The following is an 18277-nucleotide window of genomic DNA, read 5'->3' on the forward strand; positions in this document are numbered from 1 at the left end:
ACCCAATCGTTGCTTTTTTTTTTTTTTTGCCAAAGGTGGTGAGGTCTGCTGTGACCAGCGGAGCAGGTAGCACCACCTCAGGAGTGGTATCAGGCAGCCTTGGTTCCAGAGAAATCAATTATATCCTTCGTGTCCTGGGCCCAGCAGCCTGTCGTAACCCTGAATGCTTTATTGAAACAGCCAGCAACTGTATCCGCATCGCTCTGCCTGCAGCCCGTGGAGCTGGAACAAGTAAGTGTACAAACAGGTTTTGGTGTGAAATAACTTACAGAAAACTTGATTTTAAAATGCATTTTTTTATCTTAAGTTGACAACTGCATAAAATTTGAAATTTTAGGATTTTTAACTCTATAGTACACCTCTTCATTCTTTTTATCCAACAGCTTCTGATGATGAGTTTGAAAACCTTCGAATCAAGGGGCCGAATGCTGTGCAGCTAGTAAAGACCACTCCTTTGAAACCATCTCCCCTACCTGCCATTCCTGACACTATCAAGGAAGTCATCTGTGACATGCTCAACGCTTTAGCTGCCTACCATGCCCCTGAAGAACGTAAGTCCTTTTTATAAAATCTGGCAGCTGTTTGGGGAGTTTTATATGTAGTTTGAGAGAGACTTTTCTGCCACTTGTGCGTTGCAGCTGAGCGTTCAGACGAACGTGCCGCAGCCCCTGGGAGTCAAGACCTGTGCCAGATTTTGCAGGATGTCGGTGATGATGTTTACCAGCAATACCGGCTCACCCGACAGGGGAGCGACTTTGACTCACAGTCAGCATTCCACATTAATGTAAGTCTAAATTGAGTTAGTCCTGTGCAGCCCAGGTAATAAAATATTGCTTTGGTAATTTATCTGAATATGGGACTTCCTATTTTCTTTCCAGGCACAAGTGTTCGCTGCTGATGGAGGTGTGGCAGAGTCTTCCCAATCTGGCACTCCACAAGGAGAAGGTAATTGTTGAACACTAGGAAAGATGTGGTGTTCACCTGGTTGTAACAATTACATTACGGTACAAAAACCCTCAGCTGCATTTGATCTGTGTAGACTCTGTGTTCATGAGCAAAAATGGTCCTAAATTATTGACCTTGCACATTTCTTTTGTTCAGGTCATTTATATTTAAATTTATTCTAAAAATTAGTAAGCTAAGAATGTTCTCCAGATTTACTTGATTTCATAAAATTGTTTATTAATAGAAGCCATAACCTGTTATGCAAACTTCTCCAGCCTCCACACCAGAAGAAATGCGTGAGGAGAAGAAAGAACAGGAGGGAGAGAAAAGTACGAGCTCAGATGAAAGTAAAGCAGCTAGAGTCAAGGCAAGCAAGCCTCTAATGCCAACCTCTACCATCTTGAGACTGCTGGCTGAACTTGTGCGCTCCTATGTGGGCATTGCCACATTAATCGCCTCCTATTGCTACACTGCAGGACAGTCTGAGCTTATTAAAGAGGTGGGTTGTGTTTTTAAGATACAAATTGTCTAGTTTTTATTGCCATACTTATTTCCTCCCAACATATTTTGACCTGTTTGTATCTTAACAGGATTGCAGTGTTCTAGCCTTTGTGCTCGACCACTTACTGCCACACACACAGAATTCAGAGGACAAGGACACCCCAGCCTTGGCGCGTCTCTTTTTAGCAAGCCTGGCAGCTGCGGGCACAGGCACCGATGCCCAGGTGGCCCTGGTGCATGAAGTGAAGGCTGCTCTCAGTCGAGCATTAGCAATGGCAGAAGGTGCAGAAAAACATGCCAGGTAAAGAAATCTGAAATACACATTTCAAAGTGTGACAATGATACTAAAAATGTGGATCTTTTAACCATATATATATATATTTTTTTTTCTTTGTTCTGACATTTCACAGACTCCAGGCAGTGATGTGCATTATCAGCACTATCATGGAATCTTGCCCCTCCACATCCACCTTTTACAGCACTGCAGCAGCCAAGACTCAACATAATGGCATGAACAATATCATAAGACTCTTTCTCAAGAAAGGTCTGGTCAATGACTTGGCTCGAGTGCCTCACAGTCTTGATTTGTCCAGGTATATGTTACTCTGAATAAWATAAGTTACATTTTAATAAAATTTAGTATGAGTTACTCAAGTCATTTCCTAACAGAATCCTGTATTTCATACAAATTTATAGGTTATGGAAACCCTTCATTTTTTAATAATACTGAAAACTGGTTATCAAGACCTCAAATATTGTCTTAGTTATGCCTTTACCTATAAGTTTTATTTATGAATTCGGTTATTTTTGGTTTTTAAAAATGTATTTTAAACTTTTTTCCCCTTTAGTCCTAACATGGCCAACACAGTGAATGCTGCACTGAAGCCTCTAGAGACTTTGTCACGCATTGTTAACCAGCCCAGCAGTCTTTTTGGTGGCAAAGGAGGCTCTAGCAAGAGCAAGACGGAACAAGACACGGTGGGCACTGTCAGGGACAGCAACAGCAACACACAGGACCAAGGTAGTCACATAAGACTAAGCTCTGTAACCCCTCTAATGTTCTTCTGCATACATCTGTTGCTGATGTGAGGTATCTGTTCCAGGAGAGTCTGGAGAAACAGAACCAGTAGACGGCAGTCACAGGGTCCAGGGACCAGACAGTGACCTCATGGATGGAGAAACAGAGGGAGACACAGTAGTTATTGCAGGTCAGCCGGAGGTTTTAAGCACGCAAGCTATGCAGGTAAGATATCCGTGCTTCAGTATTTTTATCTCTAACATCTCCATTTAAAACAATAAAGTGATTATTCACACTAATAGTTTTAAGGGGCTGGACACATTTCTTTATTCTGTTGGGTGCCTAATTGCTGATGCAGAATTTGTACATAATGATCTMTTTATGTAGGTTGAGAATGAGTTGGTGGACCTGATAGATGAGCTGTTGGAGAGAGATGCTGGAAATGGGAACAGCACAATTATCGGTAAAACACAAGCAAATTACACAACAGTGAAGGTGTATATAAAAATCTACAGTAGTAAAATAACAAGTCTAATGTACAATAAYTACATTTTAATTGCAGTATAAGGAGTTATTTTAATGGTGCATAATTTAGCACTGAAAACTGTTTTGCAAACAGCACACAGCCCATGCATCATGTTGTTCTCTCTGTCAATTAGTGGGACGTAGTGGTGAGGATGAATCTCAAGAGGATGTATTGATGGATGAGGCTCCATCCAATATCAGCCAAGCATCCACTCTTCAGGCCAACCGTGAAGGTATAACACACACATCAGAATGTGATGTAGAGTTTATTTACTTTGGGTAGCACCTTCTTTGGTTTTGAGTAGGCGTGGGCTGGTTTGAAATTTTGACTCTTTGATAACCTGAAGCAAAAATATCACAGTAATATGTCTGGCCAATAAACCTATAATAAAAACTAGCATAGATAAATTTCCTACAAGTMTAAAGCCAAAACACCAGGGGCCTCATGTTCATAGACTTGCGTGGATTTCTTACTGAAACGTGACGTACGGTCAAATCCAGAAAACGGCGTACGCACAAAAAAATCCAGATGAACAATAACCATTTTCACATCATGAACAGTTTCTCAAAATCACCTCTTAAGTGTCGCCAATGGAGCCAAACCCACAGAAACGTGTGTACGCCAGCCCTGGAGTTGGCGTGGGGCTGCGCAGTTTTCCACGTTAAGTTGAGTTTTGATACATCCGGAGTTTTGCGTGGAAAATGACGTACGCAAGGTTTTTGTGCGTACGCACCGTTGATACATGAGGCCCCAGGTGAAAACCTCAGGRCCTGTCTCTTTTCCTAATAAATATGATTAAAATAAATAACTTCATACTTAACTCTGGCGTGTTTTATTGACACAGGAACTAACTGTAAATTCTTCATCAGACTCTATGAACATTCTCGAACCAGAAGATGAAGAGCACACACAGGAGGAAGATTCAAGTGGCAGCAATGATGACGAAGACAGCCAAGATGAAGAGGAGGAAGAGGAAGAAGAGGAGGAGGATCAGGTATGGATAAATGCAGCGAAGTTATTCGAGAGTATGTGCTCTCTGTTGTGCTCATAGCTGCTGCCTTTTCTTCAGGATGATGAAGAAGGAGATGAGGATGATGACGATGAAGGATCAGAGATGGAATTGGATGAAGATTTTCCTGACATCAATGCTGCACCGCATATCCGTTTTGAAAGATTTGACAGGGATGATGACCTCATTATTGAGTTTGACAACATGTTTTCCAACAACAGTGAGCAGAAACATTTTTTGTCTTTAAACTATTTTGAACTACATTTACAAAAACATTTTCCCCATAAACATCTCATTGTGTTGTAATTATTCTTTCAACTAATGTCTGTTTACTGTACTTTGTTTTTGTTTGTTTTCAATTATTATTAATGTATTTTTACCCTCCCTTTCAGCTGACATCCCATCCTCCCCAGGGAACATCCCCAGCTCCCACCCTCTGATGGTGCGCCATGCTGACCATGGTTCCCTTACTCTGGGTGTGGCAGGCACTAGTGGCCGCCTGGCACAGGGCATGGGTCGCAGCCAACGAACATTACGTCAGCTCACTGCAAACAGTGGACACACCATCCACGTCCACTACCCTCACAACCGCCAGCCCAATCCTCCACTTATTTTGCAGAGGTGAAGCTAAAGGCTTGGGGGTTTTGTCAGTTACTTCTTGCATTTGGCAACAACTAGCTTAAGCTTTATTATTATTATTATTATTATTATTATTATTATTATTATTATTATTATTATTATTATTCTCTTATTAAAAATACTTTGCTTTTTTCCTTTTTAGATTGTTGGGCCCAAGTGCTGCTGCAGACATTTTGCAGCTGTCCAGCTCTCTACCTCTGCAGTCCCGTGGTCGGGCTCGGCTTTTGGTTGGAAATGAAGATGTGCACATCATTGCGCGATCTGACGATGAGTTGTTAGATGACTTTTTCCATGAGCAGAGCAGCACTGGGGGACAAGCAGGTAATCACTACAGTTAGATTCTGTCATTGTTTTAGGAATTAATTTTTTGAATTGTTGACCTGTTTGCTTTCTCTTTCAAGGCACTCTCTCCAGTATTCCCACTGCCTTAACTAGATGGACTGATGAGTGTAAGGTGCTGGATGCTGAAAGTATGCACGACTGTGTAGCAGGTTAGTTTGTTGTAAACTATAAATACATTCAAGTGATTTCTTATTGAACATTTTAAAGATTAATATGCTAGGCTTAAAGTTCTCAGTCGCCACGAAAGATTTCTGTCATTTTGAATGTAGCCAGGACTAGTAATTCTAGTCAGATAATTTAACACACTAAAACTGCATGGTAATTACAAAATTTGACAAGCAGTTGTAGTAAAATAACTGATGACCTGTGGAAACAATATTATCTTTATTAATTAATCAGGTTTAATGAATTGAGGTAAAGTTCAGTCAGACTGATTATCTTGTTGAGCTTCAGCCAAAACAGAGATATTAATCTGATACCTGTGTCTGATCTTCAGTGGTGAAAGTGCCTATCCTGCAGCATCTGGAGAGTCTAAGAGATGAAGAACTGGAAGAGCGCAGAGAAAAGAGACGGAGGCAGCTGGCTGAGGAGGAGGAATTCAAGCAGAATGAAAGGAGAGCTTCTGAACAAGTCAGAGAACAAAACCTTCAGGTGGGTAGATATTACAATAAATATAAGAATATACAATGCAAGAAAATACAAACTAGTTGGCTGAGGGAGCAAAACACCTGATTCTGTAGAAGCCCCAACTTATGTTGTCTCATTTAATGTGGGCAAGATTAAATGTTGCACCATGCTGTCATCTGCTACATTGAAGTATAAAAAAGCATAAAATTATTGATTAAACAGAATTACAGTGACAAAATGAAGTTTCTGTGGTGCATTTTTGGTCCATGGGAAAGCAYACCAGAGTTTAAAAAGCATTAAGGTGCATTGAAACTAAACGTAACTGAGTTAAAACAGGTTACTGGAAAAGAGAAATGTTCTAGCTAAGATATTTTTCTGATGTTAAATGTGTGTTTTGTTTCTAGGGTTCTGGATTGGGAACAGTTAATGGCACCGAGAATACTGCAGGTACTATTTGCYGTATTAACATTTTTATTTCTGTCATGTTGTTAAAAATCTTTGACGTGTTTGGATTGAACATCTTTGTGAAGGATACCCAGAGGGAAACACAGATTACAATGCGTGCTGTGGGATGAGGTAGTAGTTTGTATAGTTTTAGGATCACACCAGATCTGGGAGATAACTATACAGTCTACTGTCTTTCTTACAGCAGCGCCATACCAACATGACTTCTTCATTTATTTATAAAGAAGTTAATCATGTATTAATAATTTTTTACACTTATGTAACTCAAAATTGTTGGCCTTCCTGGTTTTCTAAAGCATCTTATAGTATAGTATATTTCTACTTGGTATATTTATACTTATATATACTTATTTATATTTATATTGTACATAGTGTAGTATATTTTGTGTACAAATCTTTTTCATGCATGCAAAGCACATTTTAAAATGGAAAAAGCTTTTGATTAATAAAAGGGATCTGTTGCCTCTGTAATGGTGGAATTTTGCTGACATGGTTTGTATCCACCAATCCCCTCAGAGAGAGAGGTCACTTTGAGTCATTATGAAGTTGCTCTGAAGGACCACCTTTATTCTATGGTGGAAGATATTTATCTTGTGAAACTGATCTCTTTCAGAATGACAAAGGTCCTATCTGAAAGAACAAAGGGTTGCTTATATTTTTTTGCTTTAATTGTCAGTACACCCACTTCTGGGGAATTTTTGACCTGTACCAAAACAGCGCTAATAAAACAACATTCTTAACTGTTTTGTAGGAATGTTTCATTCAGTTAGTACTGTTTTAGACTCCAGATACAAACACCATACTATGACACTTGATGTTGATTTATTTTTTAATTTCTCACCAATGTGTATTCTGCTGCAGCTGCCTGTGATGTGGTGAGGTAGTAAGTTGTGTTGTTGAAGGGGATCAGAATTTTTCACCCTATATAGGAGATAACTATACAACTTACTGCCTTCCTCATTAAAGGCCCTCTTGCATCTGTATTGTATTGCATCTTTAACAATTCATACTTGTGTACAAGCTTAAATTGTTTTCTATTCTTGAACCATAAGTAAGCAACATCATGAAATGTTTATAAGCACTTCTCAGCTACAGTTGCTAGTGCTGTTCTGTGTGAAAAATGTTTTTTTTTTTACTATACATCTGCTTCCCTGGATGTTACAGAAGGTGAACAAGTTCAGGATGGTACGATGTCATGTCTAGACACACCCAGGGTCTCAGAGGGKTTCCTCACTGCTCCTCCGTCTGGAGAGGTGACTCCAACAACCCCTGCTCCTCATGAGCAGGCACTGGTCTCTTTGGAGACTGCTATTAGTCAGCAGGTCCACCAGCCAATTGCTGACCTGCTCCTGGCTGAATCACATGCCAGTTCACTGGCTGCTCTGGCTGGTACTGGCCTTCCATCTTTGTCAGCGCCCGAAAGGCCACACGGTGAAGCCGAAGCATCGCAGATGGAAATGTCCCCAGCACCAATCATTGGTGAAAGAGTTGGAGGAGGTGTCGGTGGAGGCGTTTTGGATGAAGCCAGGGAAGGTAGATTAACTTAAAAATCTCTTTAAAACAAATTTACAAATAAATTAAAATGTGGTATTAATTTCAGTTTAAGCTAGAATCATTTTTTAATAAACCCTGACAGATTAAGCTAATTCATGTTTTTTTTTTTTTTTTTAACCCTCAGCCTCCCTAAGTCCAGATATTGTAGAGAATTCAGAACCCGCAGTGGTTGGTGTTTCACAACTGGAAGGGTCACCGATGGACACCAGCAGCCCTGCTTCTGCTACTCAGGAAGACGCTGCTTCCAACCCTGCTCAGTCTACCCAGCTGTCACAAGAGCTGTCCGGCAGCGGGGAGAGTGGACTGACTGACAGACAGACGGATGCAGAGACTGGGTCAGTATTAGCTTAAAATGTCTTTTGGCAAAATCATGTTAAATGTCTTCGTCCTTCAACAGGGATTTCAGTTTGCTGTGAATCTCTGAAGATTTAATTGTCTTAAACTAAATCAAAATGACTTAGTTGTTCARTAAAATTTGCAAGTGTGTGAATCTTTTCCACATTATCCATTTTTTAAAAATGTATTCTTATTTAAAGGGGACCTATTATGCAAAATTCACTTTTGAAAGGTTTTTTTCTCAACTTTGGGTATGTAATTCTAAAATAAAAACAGTCCTAGGACCAAAAAAACAAATTCACCCAGGGGCATATTTACTGTAAGTAAATGTATTTTTAATGTATATTAATGACAAGTTTTATACTTCCGTCATTTTGTGATGCCACAAGCCGTACGACAACCCACCGGAGCCACCCCTCACCTAGCAACCCCCGGGTGAGGCTCCACCTCCTCAGTATAAAAAGCCGTCACAGTTGTTGTTGTGCAATGCGCAGCTCATTTCACAACAAGCCTTCCAATTGGGCAATGGGTAGAGTGTTGGAGCAGAGTGGGAGACCAGGGTTCGAGACTGACACAAACACAAACAGTTTAATTATTTATTTTCATTTGTTATGGACACGTTTTCTCATGTACCTCTATTGTTTATTGTTTAGCCTATTTGTTCGAGTTTCTGAGGTATTWTGACTGCTGCTGCTCCAATTACCTGCCCTGGTAACAGCATGCAGAGTGAGCGCAGAGCTCCGACACAGGAGGAGGGGGAGAAAAAAAAAGCTGTGACCACGACTCTGCCTCTGGGTCTGACTCAGGATCTCATATATAACGTATATATCTCATAACCGTATATATCTCATATATACGGTTGTACAACGGAGCTTCTGCTATTATTAGCCATGCTAACGTAAACGCTGGCTTTGGAGGGTGGAGTTAATGTCAACAGATTTTTGGAGGGCGTTACCAACAGAGCTCATTAACATAAACACTCGTTCTGAACGGAAGTCAGAGCAGGCAGAACTAGAAAATGGGAAATTTTATTATCTGAGAATTATTTTGTGCATTAAATTGAATGAACATGGTCTGGATAGCCCACAGACATACCATAAAAATTTCTAGGACCCATAATTGGTCTCCTTTAACAGCTCCACATCTGTGTCCTCCCCGGGAGAAACAATGCCCAGGAGTGATAGTGCTGACAGCCAATCCCAGGCCATTCAAGAGGAGCCTCTCCCGTCCACCAGCAATGAGGATGAGGACCCACTTGCAGGTAAAATAGGTTGATGGAGGTTGAGTGTGATACTCACTCTGGTAGTTCACCTAAAAATGACTTAATGTTTAACATTGTTGTCTGCACAGGGATCAGTTTGCCAGAAGGTGTGGACCCATCCTTCTTAGCAGCTCTTCCGGAGGACATTCGTCGAGAGGTCCTGCAAAATCAGCTTGGCATCAGACCTCCATCACGTCCTCCTGTTGCCACAACCTTACCCACCACTAATGCACCAGTGCTTGGAGGTCCAGGAGTTACAGAGGTCAGCCCTGAGTTTCTGGCAGCGTTGCCACCTGCCATTCAAGAGGAGGTGAGAAGATTTAAGAAGGCAGAATGTTCATTGATAAATATTCATTGATAATCAGGTCTTTTTACTGAGTGTGTCAATGATCGTCTTAGGTTCTTGCCCAACAACGAGCTGAGCAGCAGCGTAGAGAACTTGCTCAACAGCCTCCACAGGGAGACACCCCACTGGATCCAGTCACCTTCATCCAGACTCTGCCTTCAGAGCTTCGTCGCAGTGTCCTCGAGGACATGGAGGACAGCGTGTTGGCTGTCATGCCTCCAGACATCGCTGCTGAAGCAGCTGCGTTGCGAAGAGAGCAAGAGGCCCGTCAGAGACAACTAATGCATGATAGATTGTTTGGTCATAGCTCATCTTCAGCCCTTTCAGCAATCTTGCGCTCACCAGCTTTCACCAGCCGGTTAGGAAGTATTCGTGGCGTTCCGTATACCCGTCCGGCTGTCCAAAGAGGAGGGACGTTTCAAATGGGTGGAGGAACGAACCACAGGTGAAAAAAAGTTCTGCTGACTCCTCTGTTTTAAATGAGCTCGTCTTTAAAAGTGTGTGCAGCATTTTAGATACGTGAAATTGTTTATAAAAATATTCTAAAATATCTAAATCAAGTGGCACTGATTATGACTCTTAATTGAATGTTTTTATATTTTCAGACCATCTAGTTCAAATGTGGATTCTTTGTTGCGCCTGCGTGGACGTTTGCTGCTAGACCACGAGGCTTTGTCTTGCCTGCTGGTTTTGCTGTTTGTAGACGAACCGAAGCTGAACACCAGCCGTCTGCACCGTGTTCTCAGGAACCTCTGTTACCATTCTCAAACACGAGGGTGGGTCATCCGCAGCCTGCTGTCCATCCTCCAACGCAGCAGCGAAAGTGAAGTATGTCTGGAGACATCACGCCTAGAAGATTCCCGTGGCAAGAGAAGCATCCAAGGAGGCTGTGGAGGGAAAGGTCCAGCCAGCTCTTCTCACTCTTCATCCTCCTCATCCTCTATAGAGCTGTTGAACAGGGTGGAGTCTCGTAGCTCCAGCCAGCTTTCCTGGCTTTCTGTCTCTATGGATGCAGCTTTGGGCTGCAGGACAAACATTTTCCAGATTCAGCGAGCGTCAGGAAGGAAGCACGCTGATCGACATTCAGCTGGAGGTGCCACAGGATCTGGAACGCTGGGGGGAGGAGTCTCAGGCACCGCTACAGGTGTCACATGTGCTGGAGGTGGAGGCTCTACAGTTCACATTCACCCACAAGCTGCTCCAGTGGTCTGTCGACATGTGTTGGACACACTCATCCAGTTAGCAAAGGTGAGCATCCCACTGTGCAGATKTACATTTGCTTCATTTTTCTTTTTTTTTAATCATTGAAATGACAAAAAAAAAATTCAATAAAGTTGCAAGTCTTCGTTTCTCTTTGTTTGATTCTGCAGGTGTTTCCTAGTCACTTCACCCAGCAGCGATGCAAGGATTTATCAACTGCTGCTTCTGATCTGGATTCTCGACTTTCTTCAGGTTCTTCTGTGGGAGTGAGTGTAGGCTTGGGCTCTAGGTCAGGGTCTCAGTCACAGATAAATCCCACTGCCTCAAACACTCAGAATCCCTTGGGCTCATCTGCAGCTACCCCTCAGTCTTTAGGCATCTCCACAGATTTTTGGGACTTGCTTGTCAAACTTGACAACATGAATGTCAGCCGCAAGGGCAAAGCCTCTATGAAAATGGTACCTCTGGGTGCCGGTGCAGACGCTGAAGGAGCACAGTTCAGCTTGGAGACTTCTCCTCTTGGCCAGCTGATGAACATGCTGTCTCATCCCGTAATCAGGCGGAGCTCCCTGCTGACAGAAAAGCTGCTGCGCCTTCTCTCCCTCATATCCATTGCTCTGCCTGACAACAAGGCCACTGAGGTGCCTGCAGGACACCAGACTCCACAGGTTGCCAACCCTAACACAGCAAGCTCAGGTGCCAGTGTTTCAGTCCCCACGCAAGGCACGACGTCAGTGGGCTCTGGGCAGCCCACTGTGGCAGCTCCTGGGGTCTTGGTAGGAGCTGCAGCGCAGAGTACATCCTCAGGGACAAATCTGTCAATCTCCCAGGCATCCTCTACTACAATAATTATACCCACATCTACTGGAATCACCTCTACAGGTACTGTTAAACCTATAATGTAATTAAATTGCTTGAGTTCATTTCTACTTTGTAAAATATTTCCTAGAACTTAATTGTTTGTTTTACGCAAATAGGGAAACAGAGGGGGACTACTGGTAGTACAGAGAGTGATAAGATGGCCTCTGCTGGACTCACAGAGAAACAACTTCAACTTTCTGTGGAGGTATGGAGAGAAAATTGTTAAATTTATAATTTAAACCAGGTGTGGACATCATGGCCAGTGTTTTTGTTTGACCAAATAAACTTTGCTTGCAGAACATAAATACATGGTACTTGAAATATCATGGTCTATGATTTGTTGCTTCACTTTGCAAAGTTGATTGGGTATTTATTGATTTTACAACCAAATGTTTTTGTTGTACAGAGCCATTTCTAATGTGAGCATATTTAGTTTGTGGCTTCTGAGGTTTTAACTGTTTTTCCTCTTAAGCTTCAAAATTCAAAAACAGGTTTAGCACATTTATTCTTAAAGCTCTCTTTAGTAAAAATTACTATCCGCCTTTCAAAAAAATCACCCAGGTATTGGTGTACATTCTGTGGCTAATTGAGATTGAAAAACAAAGTTTACCAACACTGCTCTATTCATATATGATAAGTAAATGCTCCATTAGGTCAGAAGTAAACTTCCTTTACTAAAAGGATTGTAAAACAAACCTTAAGAAACTTTTTGTCCCCGAGATTTTTATAATTGCTATTTTTGTTAAAGTAAAAGTAGATGTTGGTAGTTGGTGAAAATACTTTTTTCTGACATTTAATCAATAATTCCTAATGTATTTCACTCCTAAAAAGGTGTTGACGTCTCACTCGTGTTCAGAGGAGGGTCTAGAGGATGCTGCGAATATTCTGCTGCAGCTATCCAGAGGCGACGGCGCCACCAGAGACACGGTGCTCAGACTGCTGCTCAGTGGAGCTCGACACCTCGGATACACACTTTGCAAGCAGATCGGTCAGTTTTGTATTTTTTAAGCATCACTTTCTATTCTTTCCTTGTTTTAAATATGTGATTTCTTCAAAAAGTTTCAAACATTTCATCTTATTTTTTTCTCTCAGGCACATTACTGGCTGAACTCCGAGAGTACAACTTGGAGCAGCAGAGACAGGCACAGTCTGACTCTAATTCACCAGATGCACCTCCAGAGGACTCCTCCATCTCAGCTAGACTAAAAGGCAAAATGACCAGCAGGTAAGCAAGAGGTGTTTGTGCAATGTGCACTGATGCAGCGCTAATTTAACTTACTTGACTTGAGTCATAATGACCTGACAATATGTGGTGATGATATTTTAAATATGTGATCTCGTTGGTGCACAGGTTTGACGGGTCAGAGAGTGTGGTGATTGTGGCTACACAGAAACGCACACTGGGAGGCCGTGAATTGCAGCTCCCTTGTATGAGCTCACTAACATCCAAAACTTCAACACAGAAGTTTTTCTTGCGAGTGCTGCAGGTTATAATCCAGTTACGTGAAGACACTCGGCGTGCCAACAAAAAAGCAAAACAAACYGGTCGATTAGGTGAGGAGACGCAACAGATGAACTCTTCTTGATCTGAGCTATTCAATGATTTATTAAACTCTCCTGAAATTTCAGGCTCCAGCAGTTTGGGCTCAGCCAGCAGCATCCAGGCTGCCGTGCGTCAGCTTGAGACTGAGGCTACCATGCGTCAGCTTGAGGCTGAGGCTGATGCCATTATTCAGATGGTGAGAGAGGGACAGCGTGCACGTCGACTCCAACAAGCCCCTCCACCAACTGCCCCTTCTGCCTCTGCCGCCGGATCTTCTGTGGCTGCCCCCCATGCTCCCACTGGTGCTGCTGCCCCTACTGGCACGGCTGCTGCTGCCACGGTTAGCATGGGCTGCTCTGACAGCAGGCATACCCATACTTAAACACTACACACACATACAAGAAAACACCATTTGATGAGTAAAAAATATAGAAAAATTGGCTCAATAGTATAGTTAGATTTGTTCAAGGTGTTTATCAAGATAAATATGAAAGATATTCACTGACTTGCTTTCTGTCTAATCTGGCCGTGGCTGTAACGGCTTCATGCGATATGGAAACTAAGCTAAACCAATCATTACAATGCAATTATTTTGGATTATTTGTAAATAGGATGCAGTAAGATCTCACCCAGTCACTTCTAGCTCAGATGTTTGATGCATTGTGACATCATCTTTGCATTCACGATGAATGTTGACAGCCCCATCAGACAGATATGCCTGTGATTCATTGCATTATGTTTCAGTCTTTTTGCACATGTTTTGTTTGAAAAATGTGATGTAGATATGAATGTACTGCCTGCTACAGTGCTGATGTCTTTTTGTCCGCTGATATGGCTTCAGGCTTCTTCCCCAACCTGCTTCCCTAAAAACATCCTCTCTTTTTGAATCTGAAGAATGTCATTTTGCATGACAGTCTGTCACTCTGTATTACTGTAAAAAAACAATAACACTATTCTGTTTTTTCTGTTGATGATGATTTATCTGGTTTGTTCTCTGTAGTCTGAAGTGCAGTCAGCACCTGAGGCCCAGTCAGCACAGAGAGATGAGTCTCCAATGGATGTCGACCAGCCATCTCCTCTAGTGCAAGACCCTGCACCGCTGGGTATGACACTCCTTAATGAAAACTTCAAACACTGCCTTTACCCAGTAAATTATTTAAAAAAACTTCTATTCAGGTAATGTAGTGAGTACCTTACTGACATTTTTTCATGTTTACTGAGTAAAATGGTGAAATTAATGGTAAAGACAAGTATTCATTTCTTCACAAACTCTGAAGTAATTCATCCAACAGTCTGTAAATCATCTATGCAAATGATCTGAATTGGATTATTCTCTTTTTAGATGAAGAAGGAAATGGTCAGTCAGAAAGTGAAGAGAAAGTTCCTGACCTCCCTCTGCTCAGTGAGCAGCTGCTGTTGGATGAACTGTGGGACATGCTTGGGGAGTGCCTGAAAGAGCTGGAGGAGTCTCATGATCAGCATGCTGTGCTGGGTAAGTGTTTAAGGCATTTATTTTCTATTGAAGGACCTTTGTTTTTGTGATGCATTACTTTGACCAACGTTTTATGTCCCCAGTGCTTCAGCCTGCTGTGGAGGCCTTCTTTTTAGTTCACGCCACAGAACGAGAGAGCAAACCTCCTGTGAGGGACACGCGGGAGAGTCAGCTTTCTCACATCAAAGACGAGCCTCCGCCGCTGTCCCCAGCACCCCTGACACCTGCCACGCCTTCATCTCTGGACCCCTTCTTTTCCAGGGAACCATCCTCGATGCACATTTCTTCAAATCTGCCACCAGACACCCAGAAGTTCCTCCGCTTTGCCGGTGAGCCTGAAATCTTTAAAGTAAAAGTGTAAAGCTTTGTTTGAATGTGTTGTGCAGTTTCTAATAAGTCTGACTGATGTTTTCAGAAACTCATCGCACTGTGCTAAATCAGATCTTGCGACAGTCTACCACTCATTTGGCTGATGGACCTTTTGCCGTGCTGGTTGACTACATACGCATCCTGGACTTCGATGTTAAGAGGAAGTATGGAAAATTCTCTTATAGTCTCATATTCTGATACCATGTGTCATGCTACGTACAGTTTGAGAGTAATGATTATCGTTTCCAATGCTCCAGGTACTTCCGTCAGGAGTTAGAGCGACTGGATGAAGGTCTGAGAAAAGAGGACATGGCTGTGCACGTGAGACGAGATCATGTGTTTGAGGATTCCTACAGAGAACTGCATCGCAAGAGCCCCGAGGACATGAAGAACAGGCTGTAAGGCTTTTTTTTCTTGTTGTGTTCTCACTTCCTGCCAAATCTGAGCCACTACACCTGTGTCGTCCTCTTCCTTCTCTTACAGGTATATTGTGTTTGAAGGGGAGGAGGGTCAAGATGCCGGCGGCCTTCTGAGGGAATGGTACATGATAATCTCCAGAGAGATGTTCAACCCGATGTACGCCCTGTTCCGCACCTCCCCAGGGGACCGCGTCACCTACACCATAAACCCGTCGTCTCACTGCAACCCCAACCATCTCAGCTACTTTAAGTTCGTGGGTCGTGTTGTTGCCAAGGCCGTCTACGATAACCGGCTACTGGAATGCTACTTCACCCGCAGTTTTTACAAACACATCCTGGGAAAGAGTGTCAGGTATCTGAGCTGCAGGCAGCTGTCACAAGTTAATCTGCGTCTTTAAGCTGTACCTTAACTGCACAAACTATTTTAGCAACCTTGTTTCATTTGTCAATAAATGTTTGTGATGAGCTGTAAATTGTTGTATTTTACTGAATTTGTGAAACTTGTATACGTTTGTGGATTTCTCAGGTATACAGACATGGAAAGCGAGGACTACCCGTTCTTCCAGGGTTTGGTATACTTGCTGGAGAACCATGTGTCCACACTGGGTTACGAGCTGACATTTAGCACAGAGGTTAGTGTTGAAATGTTTAAAAGAGTCTTTGATGTTTCTCCTCTACATGTTTGTAAATAGGTCTTTATATGTCACTTGGATTTTAAACTGTTTATCTTGTTGTTTTTAGGTCCAAGAGTTTGGAGTGTGTGAAGTTAGAGACCTCAAGCCGAATGGAGCCAACATAGTGGTCACAGAAGAAAACAAGAAGGAGTATGTGCACCTGGTGTGCCAGATGAAGATGACAGGTGAGGATGAGATGATTTTCATATAAACTGAATTTTTTGTGTCATATTAGGGAATGTTAACATAGCCTATTAGTATTTTAATGTTACACATGCTCATTAAGGTTTATTCCAAATGAAGCCACCAGGGGGCAGCAGTCAGTTATTATAAATGCAACAGTAAATGAGGTTTCTAGAACAGGAGCGCTGAGCTACTGAGAGGACACATTAATTCAGTGAAGCTTTGAATTTTCATCTGGCCCATAAACAAAAATATTCAAATAGAAACCCATTAGTTGTTTAACAACTAAGAATATTTCCACTTTGATTTGTTTTCTAGGTGCAATCCGCAAACAGCTGGCAGCCTTCCTTGAGGGATTTTACGAGATCATCCCCAAGCGGTTGATCTCCATCTTCACTGAGCAGGAGCTGGAGCTGCTCATCTCTGGCCTACCCACCATTGACATTGATGACCTGAAGGCCAACACTGAATATCACAAATACCAATCCAGCTCTATTCAGGTACAGAGAAACAAACGTATGCCTGCCTAGATATAAACAGCCACGTTGGGGAGCTAATGGAGCAATTACAGGGGACATATCCTACAAAATCCACATTTTTTAGCCGTTAAATACATTATGTTGTGTACTTGGAGTCTCWATGTGCAGAAAATTTGAATTTAGTCTCTCCCTGTGCTACTTAGATGCATTTTATATTTTGTTTATATCATGTTTTTCAACCCATTCAGTTTTCTCCATTTTCTATGACATTTTTTGAACTGTTATGTCAAAGCATTTACGACTGAGCTGCCAAATAAGGTCTGGACTTGCCAGCCACAATTCAGCTGGAGGAGGTCGGGGGGCGAAGCACCTCGTTTGGATTTAGAGACAGCCTCAAAACGAGATCCTCTGAGACACACCTCAGAAAAGTGGTGAAAGAGAAACTTGTGGAGTTACAATAAAGAGGAATTCAGAAGCATTGCAGTTCCACTTTATATAGACCCCAGCTGAATGATTTAAATGTGAAAAAGGAGGATTTAAAGCATCATATGTCTCCTTTAAGAGTAACTAGAAGATTTACCAGATAGAGGATCTAAACCTGCAGTTTAGATGAACCGAGATTTTAACCAATAATACAAATGTCTTACATTTTCTCATTTTCTTTTAGTCAGAAGTTAAACTTGTATTAAAACATATTTGACTTTTTCAATAATAGATTCAGTGGTTCTGGAGAGCCTTGCGATCTTTTGATCAGGCAGACCGGGCCAAGTTCCTACAGTTCGTCACTGGCACGTCTAAGGTTCCCCTCCAGGGTTTTGCAGCTCTGGAGGGCATGAACGGCATCCAGAAGTTTCAAATCCACCGTGATGATCGTTCAACTGACCGCCTGCCATCTGCTCATACCTGGTAATTATGAAGCTAGTTCATGAGGTGTAAACGAGTCAACTGAAGTAAACACAGCTAAAAATGGTTCCTTTCCTCTCGTCTTTTTCAGCTTTAACCAGCTGGACCTTCCAGCCTATGAGAGCTACGAGAAGCTGAGACATATGCTGCTGTTGGCCATTCAGGAATGCTCAGAGGGGTTTGGACTGGCTTAAACCACGAGACTCTTAACACACACACACACACACACACACACACACAGACATGCGTACAATTAATTAGTTTCGCCTACTCCTGATACATTCACACTGGTAACCTCTGAACGCACGCACACACTATCATAGACATTACTGGATTACTCATTGAATGGCCTAGTCTTGCTGGTTCTTATTCCATATAAAACCAATAAAACCAGCAAGTGTAATAGACTGATACTGCGTACAACACAGAGAGCCTCATTTAGACACGGATGTGTCTCCCTTCCCGATTTAATGCAAGCGAGGATTCATGGACTAATATGAGATGTTTTCTTCATTTAGTTTGATTTCTCTGTACAAAAGGTTTGGGAATTTATTATGTTCAATCTTTTTTTTTTTCCTTTTTTTT

The 18277-nt window shown here is 42.1% G+C and overlaps 1 protein-coding gene across 12 annotated transcripts in view; it reads left to right on the top strand.

Annotated features, from left to right (window-relative positions):
* Window positions 1–18073, top strand: part of huwe1 (HECT, UBA and WWE domain containing E3 ubiquitin protein ligase 1) — a 43667-nt gene extending 25594 nt beyond the window's left edge. For all 12 annotated transcript variants that reach the window (XM_014031081.1, XM_014031087.1, XM_014031091.1 and 9 more), the window contains 41 exons: window positions 36–231; window positions 384–551; window positions 639–784; window positions 879–945; window positions 1221–1444; window positions 1536–1747; window positions 1857–2039; window positions 2295–2467; window positions 2550–2689; window positions 2852–2927; window positions 3124–3222; window positions 3860–3984; window positions 4060–4219; window positions 4392–4620; window positions 4781–4959; window positions 5040–5129; window positions 5477–5631; window positions 6012–6054; window positions 7237–7605; window positions 7751–7961; window positions 9099–9223; window positions 9313–9533; window positions 9623–10014; window positions 10175–10817; window positions 10940–11651; window positions 11747–11835; window positions 12462–12618; window positions 12723–12855; window positions 12982–13184; window positions 13260–13513; window positions 14174–14276; window positions 14516–14665; window positions 14749–14994; window positions 15081–15198; window positions 15292–15432; window positions 15518–15805; window positions 15980–16085; window positions 16195–16312; window positions 16629–16810; window positions 17505–17695; window positions 17784–18073. In XM_014031081.1, the coding sequence (XP_013886535.1) occupies window positions 36–231; window positions 384–551; window positions 639–784; window positions 879–945; window positions 1221–1444; window positions 1536–1747; window positions 1857–2039; window positions 2295–2467; window positions 2550–2689; window positions 2852–2927; window positions 3124–3222; window positions 3860–3984; window positions 4060–4219; window positions 4392–4620; window positions 4781–4959; window positions 5040–5129; window positions 5477–5631; window positions 6012–6054; window positions 7237–7605; window positions 7751–7961; window positions 9099–9223; window positions 9313–9533; window positions 9623–10014; window positions 10175–10817; window positions 10940–11651; window positions 11747–11835; window positions 12462–12618; window positions 12723–12855; window positions 12982–13184; window positions 13260–13513; window positions 14174–14276; window positions 14516–14665; window positions 14749–14994; window positions 15081–15198; window positions 15292–15432; window positions 15518–15805; window positions 15980–16085; window positions 16195–16312; window positions 16629–16810; window positions 17505–17695; window positions 17784–17886 (7920 nt within the window). In that variant the 3' untranslated portion in view covers window positions 17887–18073. The remainder of the gene's footprint in view (window positions 1–35; window positions 232–383; window positions 552–638; window positions 785–878; window positions 946–1220; window positions 1445–1535; window positions 1748–1856; window positions 2040–2294; window positions 2468–2549; window positions 2690–2851; window positions 2928–3123; window positions 3223–3859; window positions 3985–4059; window positions 4220–4391; window positions 4621–4780; window positions 4960–5039; window positions 5130–5476; window positions 5632–6011; window positions 6055–7236; window positions 7606–7750; window positions 7962–9098; window positions 9224–9312; window positions 9534–9622; window positions 10015–10174; window positions 10818–10939; window positions 11652–11746; window positions 11836–12461; window positions 12619–12722; window positions 12856–12981; window positions 13185–13259; window positions 13514–14173; window positions 14277–14515; window positions 14666–14748; window positions 14995–15080; window positions 15199–15291; window positions 15433–15517; window positions 15806–15979; window positions 16086–16194; window positions 16313–16628; window positions 16811–17504; window positions 17696–17783) is intronic.
* Window positions 18074–18277: the final 204 nt, after the last annotated feature.

The sequence above is a fragment of the Austrofundulus limnaeus genome, unplaced genomic scaffold, assembly GCF_001266775.1.
Source record: "Austrofundulus limnaeus strain Quisiro unplaced genomic scaffold, Austrofundulus_limnaeus-1.0 Scaffold1174, whole genome shotgun sequence".
Lineage (NCBI taxonomy): Eukaryota > Metazoa > Chordata > Actinopteri > Cyprinodontiformes > Rivulidae > Austrofundulus > Austrofundulus limnaeus.